General features: G+C 48.1%; 2 protein-coding genes across 5 annotated transcripts in view; one reads left to right on the top strand and one right to left on the bottom strand.

The window, feature by feature from the left end:
• The window catches only part of ACSS2 (acyl-CoA synthetase short-chain family member 2), a 51390-nt gene extending 37072 nt beyond the window's left edge, over positions 1–14318 (top strand). For 2 of the 3 annotated variants that reach the window (XM_011929178.1, XM_011929177.1), the window contains exons 6-18: positions 213–288; positions 440–554; positions 5540–5677; positions 6905–7075; positions 7384–7517; positions 7694–7826; positions 7908–7964; positions 8150–8230; positions 9706–9814; positions 12084–12152; positions 12491–12667; positions 13262–13336; positions 13472–14318. In XM_011929178.1, coding sequence (XP_011784568.1) covers positions 213–288; positions 440–554; positions 5540–5677; positions 6905–7075; positions 7384–7517; positions 7694–7826; positions 7908–7964; positions 8150–8230; positions 9706–9814; positions 12084–12152; positions 12491–12667; positions 13262–13336; positions 13472–13599 — 1463 coding nt within the window. In that variant the 3' untranslated portion in view covers positions 13600–14318. Of the gene's footprint in view, positions 1–212; positions 289–439; positions 555–1331; positions 1371–5539; positions 5678–6904; positions 7076–7383; positions 7518–7693; positions 7827–7907; positions 7965–8149; positions 8231–9705; positions 9815–12083; positions 12153–12490; positions 12668–13261; positions 13337–13471 lie in introns of all 3 variants that reach the window. The other variant, XM_011929176.1, reaches the window with a different exon arrangement.
• A 464-nt stretch (positions 14319–14782) lies between these two features.
• The window catches only part of GSS (glutathione synthetase), a 27363-nt gene continuing 25519 nt past the window's right edge, over positions 14783–16626 (bottom strand). For both annotated transcript variants that reach the window (XM_011929171.1, XM_011929172.1), the window contains exons 12-13: positions 15741–15930; positions 14783–15301 (exon numbers count right to left, since the gene is read on the bottom strand). In XM_011929171.1, the coding sequence (XP_011784561.1) occupies positions 15178–15301; positions 15741–15930 (314 nt within the window). In that variant the 3' untranslated portion in view covers positions 14783–15177. The remainder of the gene's footprint in view (positions 15302–15740; positions 15931–16626) is intronic.

Here is a 16626-nt window from a genome sequence, read left to right as displayed (position 1 = left end):
ATCAGCTTGTTGGTATTTGGGGCTACTCAGCATAGAGGGTAGAAACTGCCTGCCTTTCCTCTCCTGGTCCCACCTCAGCTGACCCTCTGTCAGCTCGAATCAGCTGGAAGAGCCAGAGTTAAGAGGCCCACTCAGGAAGGGCTCTGTGGACATTGTGCCCACTAGGCAGCATGGTGCTTACTAAGGCCTGGAATGTCTGTTGCTCCCCAAAGATGCCTTCTACAGGGGAGAAAAGCTTGTGAACCTGAAGGAGCTGGCTGACGAGGCCCTGCAGAAGTGTCAGGAGAAGTAAGTGTGTTTGGTTACTGTCTGAGTTGACTGAGCCTTGACCCAGTGCCAGGTTCCCTTTGTCCCCTCTACCCTAAATGGACATGGGCGGGTCTTGCCAAGTTCCCTTTGAGCCAACAAGGCTACCACTTTAGGCTTTTCTCTTCTACAGGGGTTTCCCAGTAAGACGCTGCATTGTGGTCAAGCACCTGGGGCGGGCAGAGCTGGGCATGGGTGACTCCCCCAGCCAGTCCCCCCCAATTAAGAGGTCATGCCCCGATGTGCAGGTGAGTGTGGCACTGCTTTGCCTTTCTCTAGGCTCAAATTCCTTCACTTTTCCTGCCTAGAAAGTTCCTGATGTCCTTCTTTGCCTGCTCATCAGTATACTGAGGATCCAGGAGCAATTCTAGGAATGCCTCCTCTAGCAGGGCTAGGTGGGAGCTAGAAGACTTTGACCTTGACTGTGGGTAGAGAGACCCTTGTACCTTGAGAACAGCACAAGCAATTGTAAGGGAGACTCCTAATGCTGGTTGGGGTAGCCTTGTGGGCACAGGGGATCCTCAGGGCCTAGGCTTGTGTTAGAAATGTCTAACTTGAGTAACAATATATAGTCATCTCCATTACTGGGCTGTGATGTGGGGTGGGCTACCTTTGCGGCCTAAGGGATGCCCACCATGGAAGGACCAGAGTCCAGCCCTCACAATATGGCCCTTGTTAACTTTGGACCCCCGGGCTTCTGGTGGGAATGGTAGAAATGCCCAGTGATGGCCTCCAGGCTGAGGAGCATGAGGGATCAAAGTTCTGGGGTTGAATGAGTCTGTGACTTGAGGCTCCCTGAGGGGTCTTGGGGCTAGAGAGGCTATAGTCTAGTTTAGGGAAGTTGGAAAGCCCAATCAGTGTTATGGGTTTTATATGTACAGGGGCTGGAGTCAGGATCAGGAAAATGGAAGCTGGGAGGACCAGTGAGAAAGGAGTTTGGGGTTTATGACACACTGACCCTTTCCTCCCACTCCCTGTGTACTTGGACCCTCCTCACTACCCTTTTCATCCTGGGCTCTTAACAGGGTAAGCTGAAAGAGAAATCCAAGCGTGTTCAGCCCCAGGTATCCATTTCTGCACTGCCGTGGGCACCGCTTCCCTGTGTGCTTGTCTGTGTGCTCATCTGCCCTTTGCCTGTTTGCCCCATTGAAGTGGCTGCCAGACCTAACCCCTTTCCCCTTGCCCCTGGGCAGCTTGCCATGTAAGCCACTGAAGGTGGTGAAATTAAATGTCTGTTACTGCCTCTGTGAATTGGTATAGAGCATGGCTCTTAGAGAGGTAACAGCAGAACCCATTTTATCTTGCTGCTCAGGACCTTTGTGGGAGAGAGGACAAGGTAACCTGTCAGAAAATATTTAGTGTGCAGGTAGCTGGAGCAGAGCCAAGAGAGACAGGAGGAGGAGTGGGTGGAGGAGGTTCAGACCCTGACTTTGGGAATTCACCGTCAAGTTGGGGAGTTACACATGTATTATTAATACAAAGGAAAACCTAAGTTTTATACAGTACAGCAGAGAAGATTCCTAAATACATTTACATAGTACTTTGGGATTTACAAACTGCATATAACTTTGTAATATGACTAAGTGCTAAACTGAACAAAAGTCACATTGTAGGTGGTTCTAAGAAGGGAGATCCATAAGGGGGTGCTTAAAGCAGATTAGTATCAAGGAGAGAGTGGGCCTGAAGTCCAGAGACTAATTTTTAGCTGTATGACCTTGAGTAAGTCAATTCTCCCCTCTGGGATTCAGTTTCCTTGTCAGTAATGGAGAGATGATAACACATGCTATGAAAGGAAACAGCTTCCCTTCCTAAAACAACACGTAAAGCTCACTATTCCTCTCGGTTTTACCGTCTTCACAGGGTGTCTTACTCTAAATCTGCTGTGATTAACCTCTTAGGCCAATGGTAGATATAAGCCCCTTTTCTCTGTTCTCATTAGCATGGTGGAGATAGATCTGATTCCTAGGGGATACTGCTTTCCTTTTAAAACTCAGGCAGGACCTATACCCTTTCTTTTGAAAGAGGTGACAAATTTAGTGGCTTAAATTGTAATCTCTGGAGCCAGATTACTTGGGTTCAAATCCTGTTCTGCCACCTGCTACTGTGTACTTAAACTCTCTCGTTTGTTTCTCCATCCGTAAGATAAGGATAATAATTGTACCTATCTTATGGGGTTTTGTCAATATATGTAAGGTGTTTCGCACTTAGTAACTACTCAATAAATGTCAGCTGTTTTTTGCTTCCCCTTAATGCCACAGACAGATTGGCATTTCCAAAAGAGAGACCAGAAAAGAAATAACAAACTCTTGTAATTCTTAATACCAGAGACCTTCAGGCCAAAGGCTACTGGATTTTTGTTTCTTGGAGGTGAAAACAACCAGTTTCCAAAATACCAAAGAGCATAAAAATAGGCTTAAAAAGTCCAGGTTTGTTGGTCTGGGAACTGCAGTCAAAGCTGCAAAAATCTTTCTGACAATGGGCCCCATATTTAAAATTTTTAAAATAATTTTCAAAAGAGCTGCAAAAATCCTGGCAGGGCTCCAAACCCCTTTATCTTTAAACAATCTTCCAGGGAGAGCCTGGCAGGGTTTGCAGGGACCCTCCTCAACCATATTGTCTATGAGCTCCCTCATATACCTCTCTCATGCATGGCAGCTGCCCTCCTTGAGGCTATCCTGGTCCAAAGATGAAGGCCAACTCCTCAATTCTTATTTTAGAAAATTCATACCGTTTCCTGGTTCAGAGCCTGGGGCCTCATAGGCACACACCTAACACAACCAAAGTTTGCTCTACTAATTGAGTTCACTCTGCTTCCTGGTGCTAGTTATCAGTTCCACACCTGGAGTACTCTAACCCCTCCACCTCTGTATACACACCCACCCACAAAAGAAATAATATTATAAGATTATAAGAGTGCCCTCATTGCAGAGCCACAGTTGTAACTATGCCTTGTCCTTACATGTACTTAGTGCCTGTTCTGCGACAGCTCACAGTGCTGTAGACCAGCACTATTTGTCCAAAGCAGTATTGATACTTCTGGTTGAATACCTTAGTGCCCCCATCTCAAGTGATCATTTGGCAGAAGAAAAAGTACCGATGTGACAATGTATGTGTAGATGCATATGGATAGACAAAATCAGGCATGTTCTTATGTTTTCTAACTGTGGGCAGCTTTCTTTCTCTTCTTCCTTTTTCCAAGCTTGTTGTTTTTATGATGTTCAAAATCCAGAAATTTCAAATTCTCTACCATAAGGGGCAGGTGGTACAGAAAGGAGTGATTAGAGAGTCATTTTCTAATTTATCAAGCTATATATCTAACACTCCAGGGTTTTTTTTTTAACCAAATATGCACACAACAAATTAGCATATATCCTTAAAATGGGAGAATGGCATTTATCTTACACCACCATGTCTACCTGCCAGCCAGGGCCATTGAACATACAAGAATCTAATAAATATGAAAGGACTTTGTGACAGCTAAAGCAAACCCCAAACAGTTCCCATCATCACACTCTTAAGTTGTTATGTTGGTTTTTTGGTTTTTGTTTTTGTTTTTATTTTTGTTTTTTTGAGACGGAGTCTCACTCTGTTGCTCAGGCTAGAGTACAGTGGTATAATCTCAGCTCACTACAACCTCTGCCTCCTGGTTTCAAGCGATTCTCCTGCCTAACCCTCCTGAGTAGCTGGGATTACAGGCGCCTGCCACCACGCCTGGCTACTTTTTGTATTTTTAGTAGAGATCAGGTTTCACCACGTTGGTCAGGCTGGTCTTGAACTCCTGATCTCAGGTGATCTACCCACTTTGGGCTCCCAAAGTGCTGGGATTACAGGCGTAAGCCACTGCGCCCAGCTTCACACTCTTAACTCCCAGTAGTCATTGAACTAACCTCTAGCTCTCCTGACATTCATCAGTCTTCCTCATCCCACCCCAACCTCTACCCTTGGGGCAATCCAAGGCTTGATGTTTACTAGATAATACTTTTCTCTTTTGGTGTTTACCACATCCTGTGAGTCCATTAGGGCAAGAATGACTGTCCTCATTTTTAAAAGGAGAGACTTAAGGTAAAGTGACTTGCCCAAGGTCATATAGCTAGGAAGTGGCAGAACTGGTATTGAAGTTCACTGAAGACTTTGGACAAATTCAAGGGATCTAACTTCATTCAGCAGATGGTAGACTCAAAATTGGTGTTCAAGGAGGTGATGTAGACAGAAAAGTAAAACAGTTTCAAAGGAGAATTTAGAGAAGTTTCAGGATGACAGATCCAGAAGTAATTATCAAAGGCATAGGGGACATCCTTCTACTGAGAGAAGTCCACCTTGGTCCTTCTCCACCAACTTGAAGCAAAGCTTCCTGCTGAATGGAACCTGTCCCCTCAAGCCAAAGTCTCTATGGGAAACCCTATTGGTACCAGTGGTGTAAACGCAGGAGCAGAGCTAGGGTAGGAAACCCATAGATGTGGATTGGGTCTGGACATGCAGGGAAAAGTGCTTGGACCAAGACCTGTTGACTTATTTTACTGCTAACAGGGTCAGGTGCCCACCTCACCTGTAGGCTCTGACTAATTTTGCATTTCTGAATTGTGTGGTGTCCGCATCCCTGCTAATGAGCCTAGTCCCATAAGTACATATGTATGTATGTAGACCTGTGTGTGCATAGTCATTCGTCCAACAAAAATTGACTGAGTGCCAGGCACTTTGCTAAGTGTTGGGAGACACGGCAGGGGTCGGGAGGAAAGATGTTTCACCTCCTTCATAGATGTCACTATCTAGATGGGAAGACAGTAATCAAGTAAACAACTAAATAAAATAACAGGAAATATGTACTGTGTGGGAAAGAAACATGGTGTTGTGATCAATAATAATAGCAAGGTTGGAGGTGGGAATCTATCAGATACTGTTCAGGTAAAGCCTTTCCAAGAAGGTGACTTCTTGGAAAGAAGAAAGCTGAGAATCGAAGGATGGGAAGGGACCAGCCAAGTGTTCCTCCTCAGCCTGAGGCCAGGTGAGAGGAGTTCTGGGGTAGAGATGGGGGTAGGATGGCAGGGTGGTTGGAGTACTCAGTAAGCTTGGGTTCTGCTCCTGTTCTTTCTGTTCCATTCCAACCTTGAAGGGCCTTCTCTCCCTACCTGTACTCCTACCTGCCCATCCCACTTCATTCCCTCCAGAGGCAAGATATAGGTGTATCTTGTCCCCATCTTGAGCTGTTCACAGTCTTCCCTGCCCATCCCTGCAGATCTCATGGAACCAAGGGATTGACTTGTGGTGGCATGAGCTCATGCAAGAGGCAGGGGATGAGTGTGAGCCCGAGTGGTGTGATGCCGAGGATCCACTCTTCATCCTGTACACCAGTGGCTCCACAGGCAAACCCAAGGCAAGTGTGTGTGTATTATGTAGGGGTAAGAAGTAAGTTTCTGAGGAAACAAGTAATGAAATTATTTTTTTCCAACAACCCTGAGTCTTGGAAATGTAACATTGTCTTTTCTAAATCAAGTGAAGACATAAATCCTCCATCTATAGGTGGTGAGGCCCAGGGTGAGACAATTCAGGTGGAGGGTTTCATACAGCTGACATGGATGTTCCTTCCCTATGCACTCATGGTTTGGTTGAAGGAGATCTATTCTGTTAACTCAAGGCCAGGGGTGGGCACAGAGATCCCTCTTGGGCTTCTTTTTTTTTTTGAGACAGAGTCTCGCTCTGTCGCCCGGGCTGGAGTGCAGTGGCCGGATCTCAGCTCACTGCAAGCTCCGCCTCCCAGGTTCACGCCATTCTCCTGCCTCAGCCTCCTGAGTAGCTGGGACTACAGGCGCCCGCCACCGCGCCCGGCTAATTTTTTGTATTTTTAGTAGAGACGGGGTTTCACTGTGGTCTCGATCTCCTGACCTTGTGATCCGCCCGCCTCGGCCTCCCAAAGTGCTGGGATTACAGGCGTGAGCCACCGCGCCCGGCCAACCCCCTCAGGCTTCTAAGACCATAACTCTTAGAGTTCAATTCCTTCCACATGGCACACTGTTAACATGTAGTTCTCTGCCAGCACACACCATGGGAACCGGAAACACTTAAGAAAACTCTGTTTCTTCCACTGACTTGAAAGCTATGTCACTCTACCTTCTGCCCACCCCACTCCTAAATTATCTCCATATGCTTTGGAATATCCCTCAATGAGCCTTTAGAAACACAGTTTTGGCCTCTCCTTCATAGAAATGGGGGTAGGGATTTATGGAATAAACAAAGGGAATTATCTTTTTTTCCCACTCACTCTGATGGTGTGCAATTGAGTATGTGGGCACATATACACAACAGAGGGACTATTACTTATGAGTGTTCATGTGTGTGAATGATGTGGGTGGCTCTGAAATACCATCTGAGGGTGCGGGTGTGAATGATGGACTGATAGACATACGTGTTATCAGGAGTGTGATCAAGGAGATGAGATGGGAGCATGGAGAATAGGAGATGGAAGAGAGATGGATGCTGTGAAAAGGGTGCTGGCAGGGCTGAAATCCCTGAGGAGGATCTTCCTCCAGCTCTGCCCAGCCTCCATTTGGTGGTCAGTAGGGGTGGGTATGAAGCCCTAACCTGTTCCCCATTCTTCCCACAGGGTGTGGTTCACACAGTTGGGGGCTACATGCTCTATGTAGCCACAACCTTCAAGTATGTGTTTGACTTCCACGCGGAGGATGTGTTCTGGTGCACGGCAGACATTGGTTGGATCACTGGCCATTCCTATGTCACCTATGGGCCATTGGCCAATGGTGCCACCAGTGTTTTGGTGAGAAGGGAGCTGGGACCCATGGCCACCTGGCCTAGCTGGGGGATGGACAAGATGATCCTGGGTGACTACCTCCCAAGGCTTCTTGGTCTAGAGGGAGGGGGACTTATACAACCATCTGTTTCCTGGAGAAAGAGAAGTCCTGAGGGGGTTGCGTATCCTGACTAGGATGGTATCTTGCTTGTCTGGTAAGGGAGTGAAGCTATGGTTGGTCAGAAAGGGCAAAATACTGAACATGAGGGAGTGGTAGGGGGATGAATAAAAGGACTATTAGGAAAGACTGGGAATGACCAGCCTTCATGGGTCAGTTTGAGGGGATTCCCACATATCCGGACGTGAACCGCCTGTGGAGCATTGTGGACAAATACAAGGTGACCAAGTTCTACACAGCACCCACAGCCATCCGTCTGCTCATGAAGTTTGGAGATGAGCCTGTCACCAAGTGAGACCCCTTCCCAGTTGCTGCCCCATGGGTATCCCTCAGAGCTGGGTGCTGGCCTTTGTGCAGTCTCTTCCTTTCCATTGTCCCAACTCTCTGACGGGGTTGGAGAAAAGCCTGGATATGCATGTCCTCCAGTAGTACTCAGAGCCTTCCTCTCTCCCATTCCCCTGTCCCAGGCATAGCCGGGCATCCTTGCAGGTGTTAGGCACAGTGGGTGAACCCATCAATCCTGAGGCCTGGCTGTGGTACCACCAGGTGGTAGGTGCCCAGCGCTGCCCCATCGTGGACACCTTCTGGCAAACAGAGACAGTGAGTGAAGGGTTCAGAAGGCTGGGGCCCAGGGACAATGTGGGAAGATTGACTCAAATTTCTCATCTCTGAATTCCCCAGGGTGGCCACATGTTGACTCCCCTTCCTGGTGCCACACCCATGAAACCTGGTTCTGCTGTGAGTGATGCTCCCCTGGCTGGTCTTGGGCTAGGCAGGGATGGTGTCTTGGGGCATTTGGCCTAGGTAGATAGTGGAGAACTGGACTGTTATGTTTGAAGAATTTGGGGTTCTGGGGCTCCTTGGGAGTTGGGTCAGAGTTGCCTCATTCCTCTTCTTGGGTTCTGTCTCCTGTTTGCTTCTAGACTTTCCCATTCTTTGGTGTAGCTCCTGCAATCCTGAATGAGTCTGGGGAAGAGTTGGAAGGTGAAGCTGAAGGTTATCTGGTGAGGCCCTGGCCCTTGGGAGTCTTTAAGGAGAGGGAGAAAGGGTCTGCCAAAGGTACTTTGCTTTAGAGTTAATAACTTAATCTCTCCTGGAGCTGCTTAGGACTGAAGTTTCATGGCTGGAGGTTTGCTCACTGAGAGACCCTGGAGGGGACCCTGGATACTTTGCCTGCATCTCTTCCTTTTGGGCCATAAGTCTCCTAAGGGCCTTTTCAGAGTCACTCAGATTCCTGATGGTACCTTTTTGGGTCTGGAAGACTTAGTCTCATCTTCTTTTGACAAATATTCTAGAGAAAGGAAGCTTTATAACATAGTGGAAAATCATGTAGGGTCTGGAGTCACCCTGCCTGGGTTCAAATCCTAGCTCTGCCTCTTCTGTGAGCTCAGATAAGTTACTTAACCCCTCTGAATCTAAATGTCCTAATTTGTAAAATAGGGTTTAAATGGTGCCTCTGGCTGAGTGCGGATGGCTCACACCTGTAATCCCAGCACTTTGGGAGGCTGAGGCACGCGGATCACCTGAGGCTAGGAGCGGAAGACCAGCCTGGCCAACATGGTGAAACCCCGTCTTTACTAAAAATGCAAAAAGTAGCTGGGCCTGGTGATGGATGCCTGTAATCCCAGCTACATGGGAGGCTGAGACAGGAGAATCACTTTAACCAGGGAGGTGGAGGTTGTATTGAGCCGAAATCGTGCCATTGCATTCCATCCTGGGCAACAAGAGCAAAATTCCATCTCAAAAAAAATAGTGCCTTTGTCTCCTATGGCTGCTTGCTTGATTGAGTTAGATAATCCACGTGAAGGGGTTAGCGGAGAAACTAACAATTAGTACTTGATAAACATTAGCTGTTGTGATTATTGTATTCATACTTGTAGGAGCCTCACCTGTCCCTTCAACCCCACCCCATTTCACTTTCCCAAGAGCAAGTTAGTAACAGGGGCAGGGCTTACATCCAGGCCTTCTGACTCAGCCTAGAATTCCATCCATTCCATCAATCTGCTGCCAAAGAATGCTACTGATTGGGCAATAATTATTTACTTGGTGTGTGGGCACCACTTTTTTTAAATGACTGTTTCCATTTGTATCAAACTGGACTTGCTTTCCTCAAGGATTGCCCAAAAGGAGACACAAATTTACTAAACACTTACCAATAATAGTACACTGTGCTAGGCAATTTCCACATACTATTAATTTAATCCTCACAGTAACTTTGGAAGACAGAAAGTATTTTCTTTGATTTACAGATGAGGATCCTGAAGCTCAGAGGGGTAAAGTTAGTTCTGTGAGGTCACCTAGCTAGTAAGTGGTAGAGCTGGAATTCCAAGCCAGGATCATCTATCTCCAAAGCCTGTATTTTCTCCTACTTCTCAGGAATGGCATTCAGGACACTTTCCCCCATGTTTAGAAAAGCTGTAATTATCTTCCAGTGAGACAGCATAGCAAATGTGATCACTGCCCCTTCTTCACTCCCCAGGTGTTCAAGCAGCCCTGGCCAGGGATCATGCGCACGGTCTATGGGAACCACGAACGCTTTGAGACAACCTACTTTAAGAAGTTCCCTGGATACTATGTTACAGGAGATGGTGAGCCTTAGCTATCCCCTTCTTGCACCTCCCACTAAGACATGTACCTTCCACTTCCATTTTCAGGAAGAGTTGGTGTGTTGCTATAAAAGAATACCTGAGACTGGGTGATTTATGAAGAAAAGAGGTTTATTTTGGATCATCATTCTTCAGGCTGTAAAGGAAGCATGGTGCTGGCATCTGCTTCTGGTGAGGCCTCAGGTAGCTTCCAATCACGGCAGAAAGCGAAGGGAGAGCCAGTGTTTGACATGGCAAGAGAGGAAGCAAGGGAGAGAGGGAGGAGATGCCAGCCTCTTTTAAACAACCAGATCTTACATGAACTCATAGAGTGAGAACTCACTCATTACTGCAAGTACAGCACCAAGCCATTCATGAGGGATCTGGCCCCCCGCCCCGCCTTGACCAAAACACCTCCCGCCAGGCCCCACCTCCAACACTGGGGATCATATTTCAACATGAGATTTGGAAGGGACAAACATCCAAACTGTATCAGTTGGTTAGGGGTAAAGGAAATCAGAGAAGAATGTGTCCTACATGTCAGTATCTGGTATCTAGGCAGAGCTACAGAGACTGTAAGGGCAGGAATGAGTATAGCAGGAGGGGTCTCAGGATGGTGCCATCTGAACTTTGATGTATGAGGAAAGATGGACAATGTATGCTCCTGTGTTGAAAGAGATGGGGCATGTGGCAGTGCATGATTATTATGTCATGTTTGTCTTCATGGTTGGAGTCTGTGTTTGTCCATCTATCCATCTACCAATCCATTCATCCATAAGATCTGAGCACTGTGATCCTGTGCCCAGGCACTGATCTAAGCACAGGTGACATTATCATGAATAATGTAGTCAAAGTCTCTTTCCTCATGGGGATTCTAGTAAGGGGAGACAGACAAACCCAGCAAACTTAAATAAGCTTATCTTAGCTAGAGATAAGTGCTATTAAGAAAAATAAACAGGGTAGCATGATAATGAGTGTGTGCAGGGATAGCTACTGTACATGGGATCGTCGGAGAAGAGTTCTCTGAAGTAACATTTGAGCAGAGGCCTGAAGGGTGAGAAGGAAACAGGCATGGGGAAATCTAGAGTAACGGTGTTCTGTGCAGAGGGATGCAGCTTGAGATGTCTGAGGAATGGACTGAAGCCTATGTGGCTGGAGCGTAGCAAGCAAAGGGAAGAATATTACATGACGCTGGAAATGTACATAATATAGGGAGGGTCTTGTGGGCCATGGTGAGGAGTTTGAATTTTATTCAAAGTACAGTGGGGAACCTTTTTGGGTTTTTTTTTTTTTTTTTTTTGAGACAGAGTCTCTGTTGCCCAGGCTGGAGTGTGGTAGCGCGATCTCGGCTCATTGCAACCTCCGCCTCCGGGGTTCAAGCGATTCTTCTGCCTCAGCTTCTCGAGTAGCTGGGATTACAGTCAGGTGCCACCATGCCTGGCTAATTTTTGTATTTTTAGTAGAGACAGCGTTTCACCATGTTGGCCAGGCTGGTCTCGAACTCCTGATCCACCCACCTTGGACTCCCGAAGTGCTGGGATTACAGGAGTGAGCCACCGTGCCTGGCCACCTTTTGGGGTTTTAAGCAGGGGAGTGCTAAGAATTGATTTACTGTTTAGAAAATAACTTTGCCTGATTTATGGAGAATAGAGTTTGAGTATACTATTGTCATGGAACAAATTATCCCAAAAGTTGGCAGCTTAAAATAACAAATATTATCTCACACAGTTGCTGAGGATCAGGAGTCTGTGAACAGTTTAGCTGGGTCGTTCTCATTCTGGGTCTCTTGTGAGTTTCAGTCAAGCTGTTGGTAGGGACTGTAGTCACCTGAAGGTCTGACTGAGCCTGGAGCACCTACATTCATGCTCACTCGCATGGTTGTTAGCAGGAACCCTGAGTCCCTCACCTCACCATAGGACTACTCAAGACGTGGCAGCTGGCTTACCCAGAGCAAATGATCTGAGACAATGCAACCAAGACAAGCTAGGTGTCTTCTACAACCTAATCTCAGAAGTGACATCCTATCACTTCTGCCAAATTCTGTTGATGACACAGACTAACCCGAGTATAATGAGAAAGAGGACTGCAGGGCTATGAATATCAAGAGGCAGAGATCAGTGGGGCCATCTTGGAGGCTGACTACCACAGTGGGCAAGAGTGGAAGCGGGAAGACTTGTTAGAAGGCTATTGCAGAGGGTGTGGCAGTTTGGTAATGTGGATCAGGTATCCTACCGTAGGGTTTTTATTTATTAGGTTTTGCATTTCTTCCCAGGCTGCCGGCGGGACCAGGATGGCTATTACTGGATCACTGGCAGGATTGATGACATGCTCAATGTATCTGGTGAGGGCCAGGGGCCACCTTCCCATCTTATTAACTCTGCTTCTCTGACAACACCCAGCCAAAGCCTTCTGCAAGAGCCCAGGAGTGTCCTTTGGCCAGACCATGTACTAAGCATAGCATTCAGTTCTGGGTCCAGGTTTTAGAGGAGTATTGAACACTGGAACGTGCCTAGAGTAGGGGAACTGGGATGGTGGGGTGACTGAAAGCATGTCATCTGAGGAGTGAATGAAGGGCCTTCTCCTTTTGACCAGACCAGGACTGCCCCATGGGTACAGATGAAGCAGGGGCTGGGGCAGAGGCTGAGATCTCTCTCATGGCGCTTCCTTTCCCTTGACAAGGACACCTGCTGAGTACAGCGGAGGTGGAGTCAGCACTTGTGGAACATGAGGCTGTTGCAGAGGCAGCTGTGGTGGGCCACCCTCATCCTGTGAAGGGTGAATGCCTCTACTGCTTTGTCACCTTGTGTGATGGCCACACCTTCAGCCCCAAGCTCACCGAGGAGCTCAAGAAGCAGAGTGAGGAGCCTCCCCGGGCAGGGACTATAGGGTCTGTCTTGGAGGCCCAGTTATCACTGCAAGTTGTTGGGGAGGAGCTAGAGCAAGCTGATCCCCAAACCACAAACAGATTCCAGGGGGTCCCATGGGCTGATTGCCCTTTTCCTGTTCAGTCTTCACTAGTGTCCCACTAGGATAATAATAATAGCTAACATTTCTAGAATACTTTGTGCCACCACTAGGCTAAGTGCTTTAAATGAATTACCCCACTTAATCCCTAGAGTCACCTTCATGAAACAGATCTTATTGTTACCTTCATTCTAAAGATGATGAAACTGAGACTCATAGAAGTTAAGTCACTTGCCCAAGGCCACACTGCTAGAAAGGTAGCATTTAAACTCTAGCAGGCTCATTCTACAGCCTGAGTTCCATAAGATAAAATGGGAGAGTAAGGAGACAGTGTATTGAGAGTGAGAGAAGCAGTGAACCTGAGGCTGTCTCTGTGGGTAGAGACTTGAGGAGGAAACAGGTAGGGAACAAAGCATCTCTACTTTGGTTTTTTGAAAAGTCTGGCTAAGGGTGCTGAAGAAATGCTTGATGATTTATTGGTTACAGTTAGAGAAAAGATTGGCCCCATTGCCACACCAGACTACATCCAGAATGCACCTGGTTTGCCTAAAACCCGCTCAGGTATGTTCAGAGGCCTCCATGGATTGGGATGGGCTGAGGCCTGGTGGTGGTGGGGTATGTGTGGATGAAAGCCTTTGGCAGGGCTGGGGTGGGTCAGTGCTTTCACCAAGTAACTAAAGGTCTGTGGTCTCCCAGGGAAAATCATGAGGCGAGTGCTTCGGAAGATTGCTCAGAATGACCATGACCTGGGAGACACGTCCACTGTGGCTGACCCATCTGTCATCAGTCACCTCTTCAGCCACCGCTGCCTGACCATCCAGTGAACATGATCCTTACCTTTACCCAGGATTCCCCCTGCTCCAAACTTTGCCCATCCTCTTTGCCCCCTCAGGAGTGCTGAGGGCCAGCGTTGACCCACACTACCCTCCCTAGACCAGCTGTCTGGGACCAGAAACCAGCTTTGTCTCTGGGTGGAGACAACTTCCTGTGACTGCCAGGCAGAAGGGACAGGGCCCAGGTCAGCCTCGTCTGCTGTGCCCCCAGACTGCAGAGCTCTCAGAACCCAGGGATGAAAAGGCTACCTCTCCTACCCAAGTTAAGTGTTCAGAGAGGATGTGAGGGCCTCCACTGAAGCAGGGAGGCAGCTGTGTAATCCTATGTCAGCTCTCTTAGGAAGCACCAGTACTTATATTGGGCATGCACTTGCCCTTAAAAACAATGGTCTGTGAGTCCATATTTTGCTGCTTCTGTTCTGGGTCTGAATTCCCTTTTGTGCCAGATGCCAGTACTGTCTGTCCATTGGCTTCAGGGGCTGTGTGGGCAGATTCAGTATCCAGAGGGCATTCAGATCATCTGCTTTTTTGAAGAAGTAAATGTGTTTTGTTCCTAGGGCCAGAGGAGCTTGTCTTCCTTGTCCTCTGTTCCCACCCTCCCCTGAATAGAACCCAGCCCATGAGAAACATTCTCAGATGAAACTCTGTTTTCTTGCCTCAGTCAGGCTCAAGCCCTGTGGTTGTAGGAATAAAGCCTGTGATTTCAAGAAGTAGTGACTTGTTTTCTTAGGTTTCTGTGCCCTGGGGCTGTATATTCATTAGTGGCTCTGATTTGTGTGGCAGAAGGGAAGGGAGGGGTATTTCCTAGGACTACCCCCAATATCTTCATTATAGAACTTTTGGTTTGGGCAGAGCCAAGGAGGCTTCACTGACAGGCCCTTTGACAAGCCCCTGAGCTAAGCAGGAAAGTGATTGAAGCCAGTTCACAACTGTTATGTCCCAACATGGTTGTCTTCCCTCCTGGGCTCCTGCCAGGGACTCTCATTCCTCCCTGTGATCCAGTAGGAGCATTAATGGGTGGCTAAGGATTGAAACTTCAGGGTTCCACCTGCAGAGTCTGGGTCTAGGGAGACCCTGATTACAGAACAGTCACTTCCCTGCCCTAATACATCTTAAGTGGGCTAACGTAGATTACAGCTCCCACCTCCCCTCTGTGCACAAAGTAAGGAATCACTGAATCAGCAATGCAGTTTTATTTAAGGCAGAATTAGGGAAAGGCTATGCCCCTCCACTCCCCATCCTCCTACCACTCAGTCCTAGCCCAAGTCAGGCACTAGAACCTGCTGAAAAGGCTGATGAGGGGCTGACGGGAGTGGGGCAGGGTTCATGGACCTTTACCTCAGAGCAGCTTCCCCTCAGCTGTACCCACACCCCCAGGATTTGGGGGCCTCTAGATCTCATCTAAGGGAAACACAGCTTTTCTGGTCCTCAGACGGAGAGCTGGGAGAAGGTACCAGTATTTACCCTTCCATAAAGACTTTGGAGGTCTTTAGGAGGATACCCCTCAGGAGGGCTAGGAAAGGAATGACAAATATAGAGGATAGAAGGTCCCATGGCCTGGTTGTGCCCTCACACGGGGTATGGGTTGTCCAGGACTGCCACTCCCGCTGCCACACCACCATCTGCATGCTCGATGGCTTTGGTTCGAAGTAGGTGCCCCACGTGCTTGTTCATCACGAGTGTCTTTTCCTGCCTATAGAAATGGAGGCAGGAGACACACATCACCCGGACTCAGCCCCAAACCCAGGACCTTTCCTGGTCCCAGTTGAGCAGTACATGGGTAACTGATTATACCCAAGAAAGTGCTAGGATTTTAGAGTCTCTATTCCTCTCTGGAGTCTCCTTCTAGTCCTAGATTGTCAAACCATGTGTTCTGAGTCCTCTTGGTGCTATTTGGAGTTTGCTTCACGGTTGCAGAGGACTTCTCATCAGGGCTTCATCTGATACCCTGGTGAGATGGGCAGGTCTTGTGTCCTTGGCCTCATTTAATAGATAAAGAAACAGGTAATAAAGCTAGGGATTGGCAGAGCTGGCACTGAAGCCCAGGATTCCTCTTTCCAGTGTTCCCCTCTAGGCTCACTTGGCTGGCACTCTTACGAGCAGGTAGTGGAAAGAGCTTCTGGTTCACTCACCTGACATAGACCCCAAAGATGCCCAGCTCTGAAATGCACTGGACCACTTGGGCAGGGCTGCCAGGCCGTAGCAGGCAATTCTCAAAAGGCTCAGGTTCGATCTTCTCCATGAGGATGTAGGAGGCCCTCTCCTCGCTGTCCTTCAGCTGTTTCAGGGCCTGTACCATTTCCTCCCCATACAGGTTGTTACCTGCAATGAAACTGGCCAGTCACCCTGGACCCTCTGCCTACCTCCTCCATCCCATGCCCTCACTTTTGAGGCCACATGGGCAAGTCAGCAGCCTCAGTTCCTGGCATCCGCTCCGTGAAGCCAGGGCATATCTGGCTCCCCAGGAGGGAAGCTTACTTTGACAGGAGAGCCCTTACTCATGCAATGAACACATGTTCCACTACACTGTTCCGCCCTGGTTCACCTCCTACCTACAGCTGTTCCTTCTCAAGCTCCATTACTAACTCCTTCTCTTAAATGCTGGGGTCCCAGGGGAATTGGTTCTCCACGCTAACTCTCCTCTGTGTGCCTTTTCCCAGGGAGATCTCTCCTATTCCTGAGGCTCCATCTATACCCTAAAAATTGTTAACTTCCGGTTGGGCGCGGTGGCTCACGCCTGTAATCCCAGCACTTTGGGAGGCTGAGGTGGGTGGATCATGAGGTCAAGAGATCGAGACCATCCTGGCCAATATGTAAAACCCCGTCTCTACTAAAAATACAAAAATTAGCTGGGTGTGGTGGCGCACACCTGTAGTCCCAGCTACTCAGGAGGCTGAGGCAGGAGAATCACTTGAACCTGGGAGGTGGTGGTTGCAGTGAGCTGAGATCATGCCACTGCACTCCAGCCTGGTGACAGAGTGAGACTCCATCTCAAAAAAAAAAAAAAAAAAAAAAAAA

Source organism: Colobus angolensis, unplaced genomic scaffold, assembly GCF_000951035.1.
Source record: "Colobus angolensis palliatus isolate OR3802 unplaced genomic scaffold, Cang.pa_1.0 Scaffold8, whole genome shotgun sequence".
In the NCBI taxonomy this organism is placed as follows: domain Eukaryota; kingdom Metazoa; phylum Chordata; class Mammalia; order Primates; family Cercopithecidae; genus Colobus; species Colobus angolensis.
This window is presented reverse-complemented; position numbering and strand designations above follow the sequence as displayed.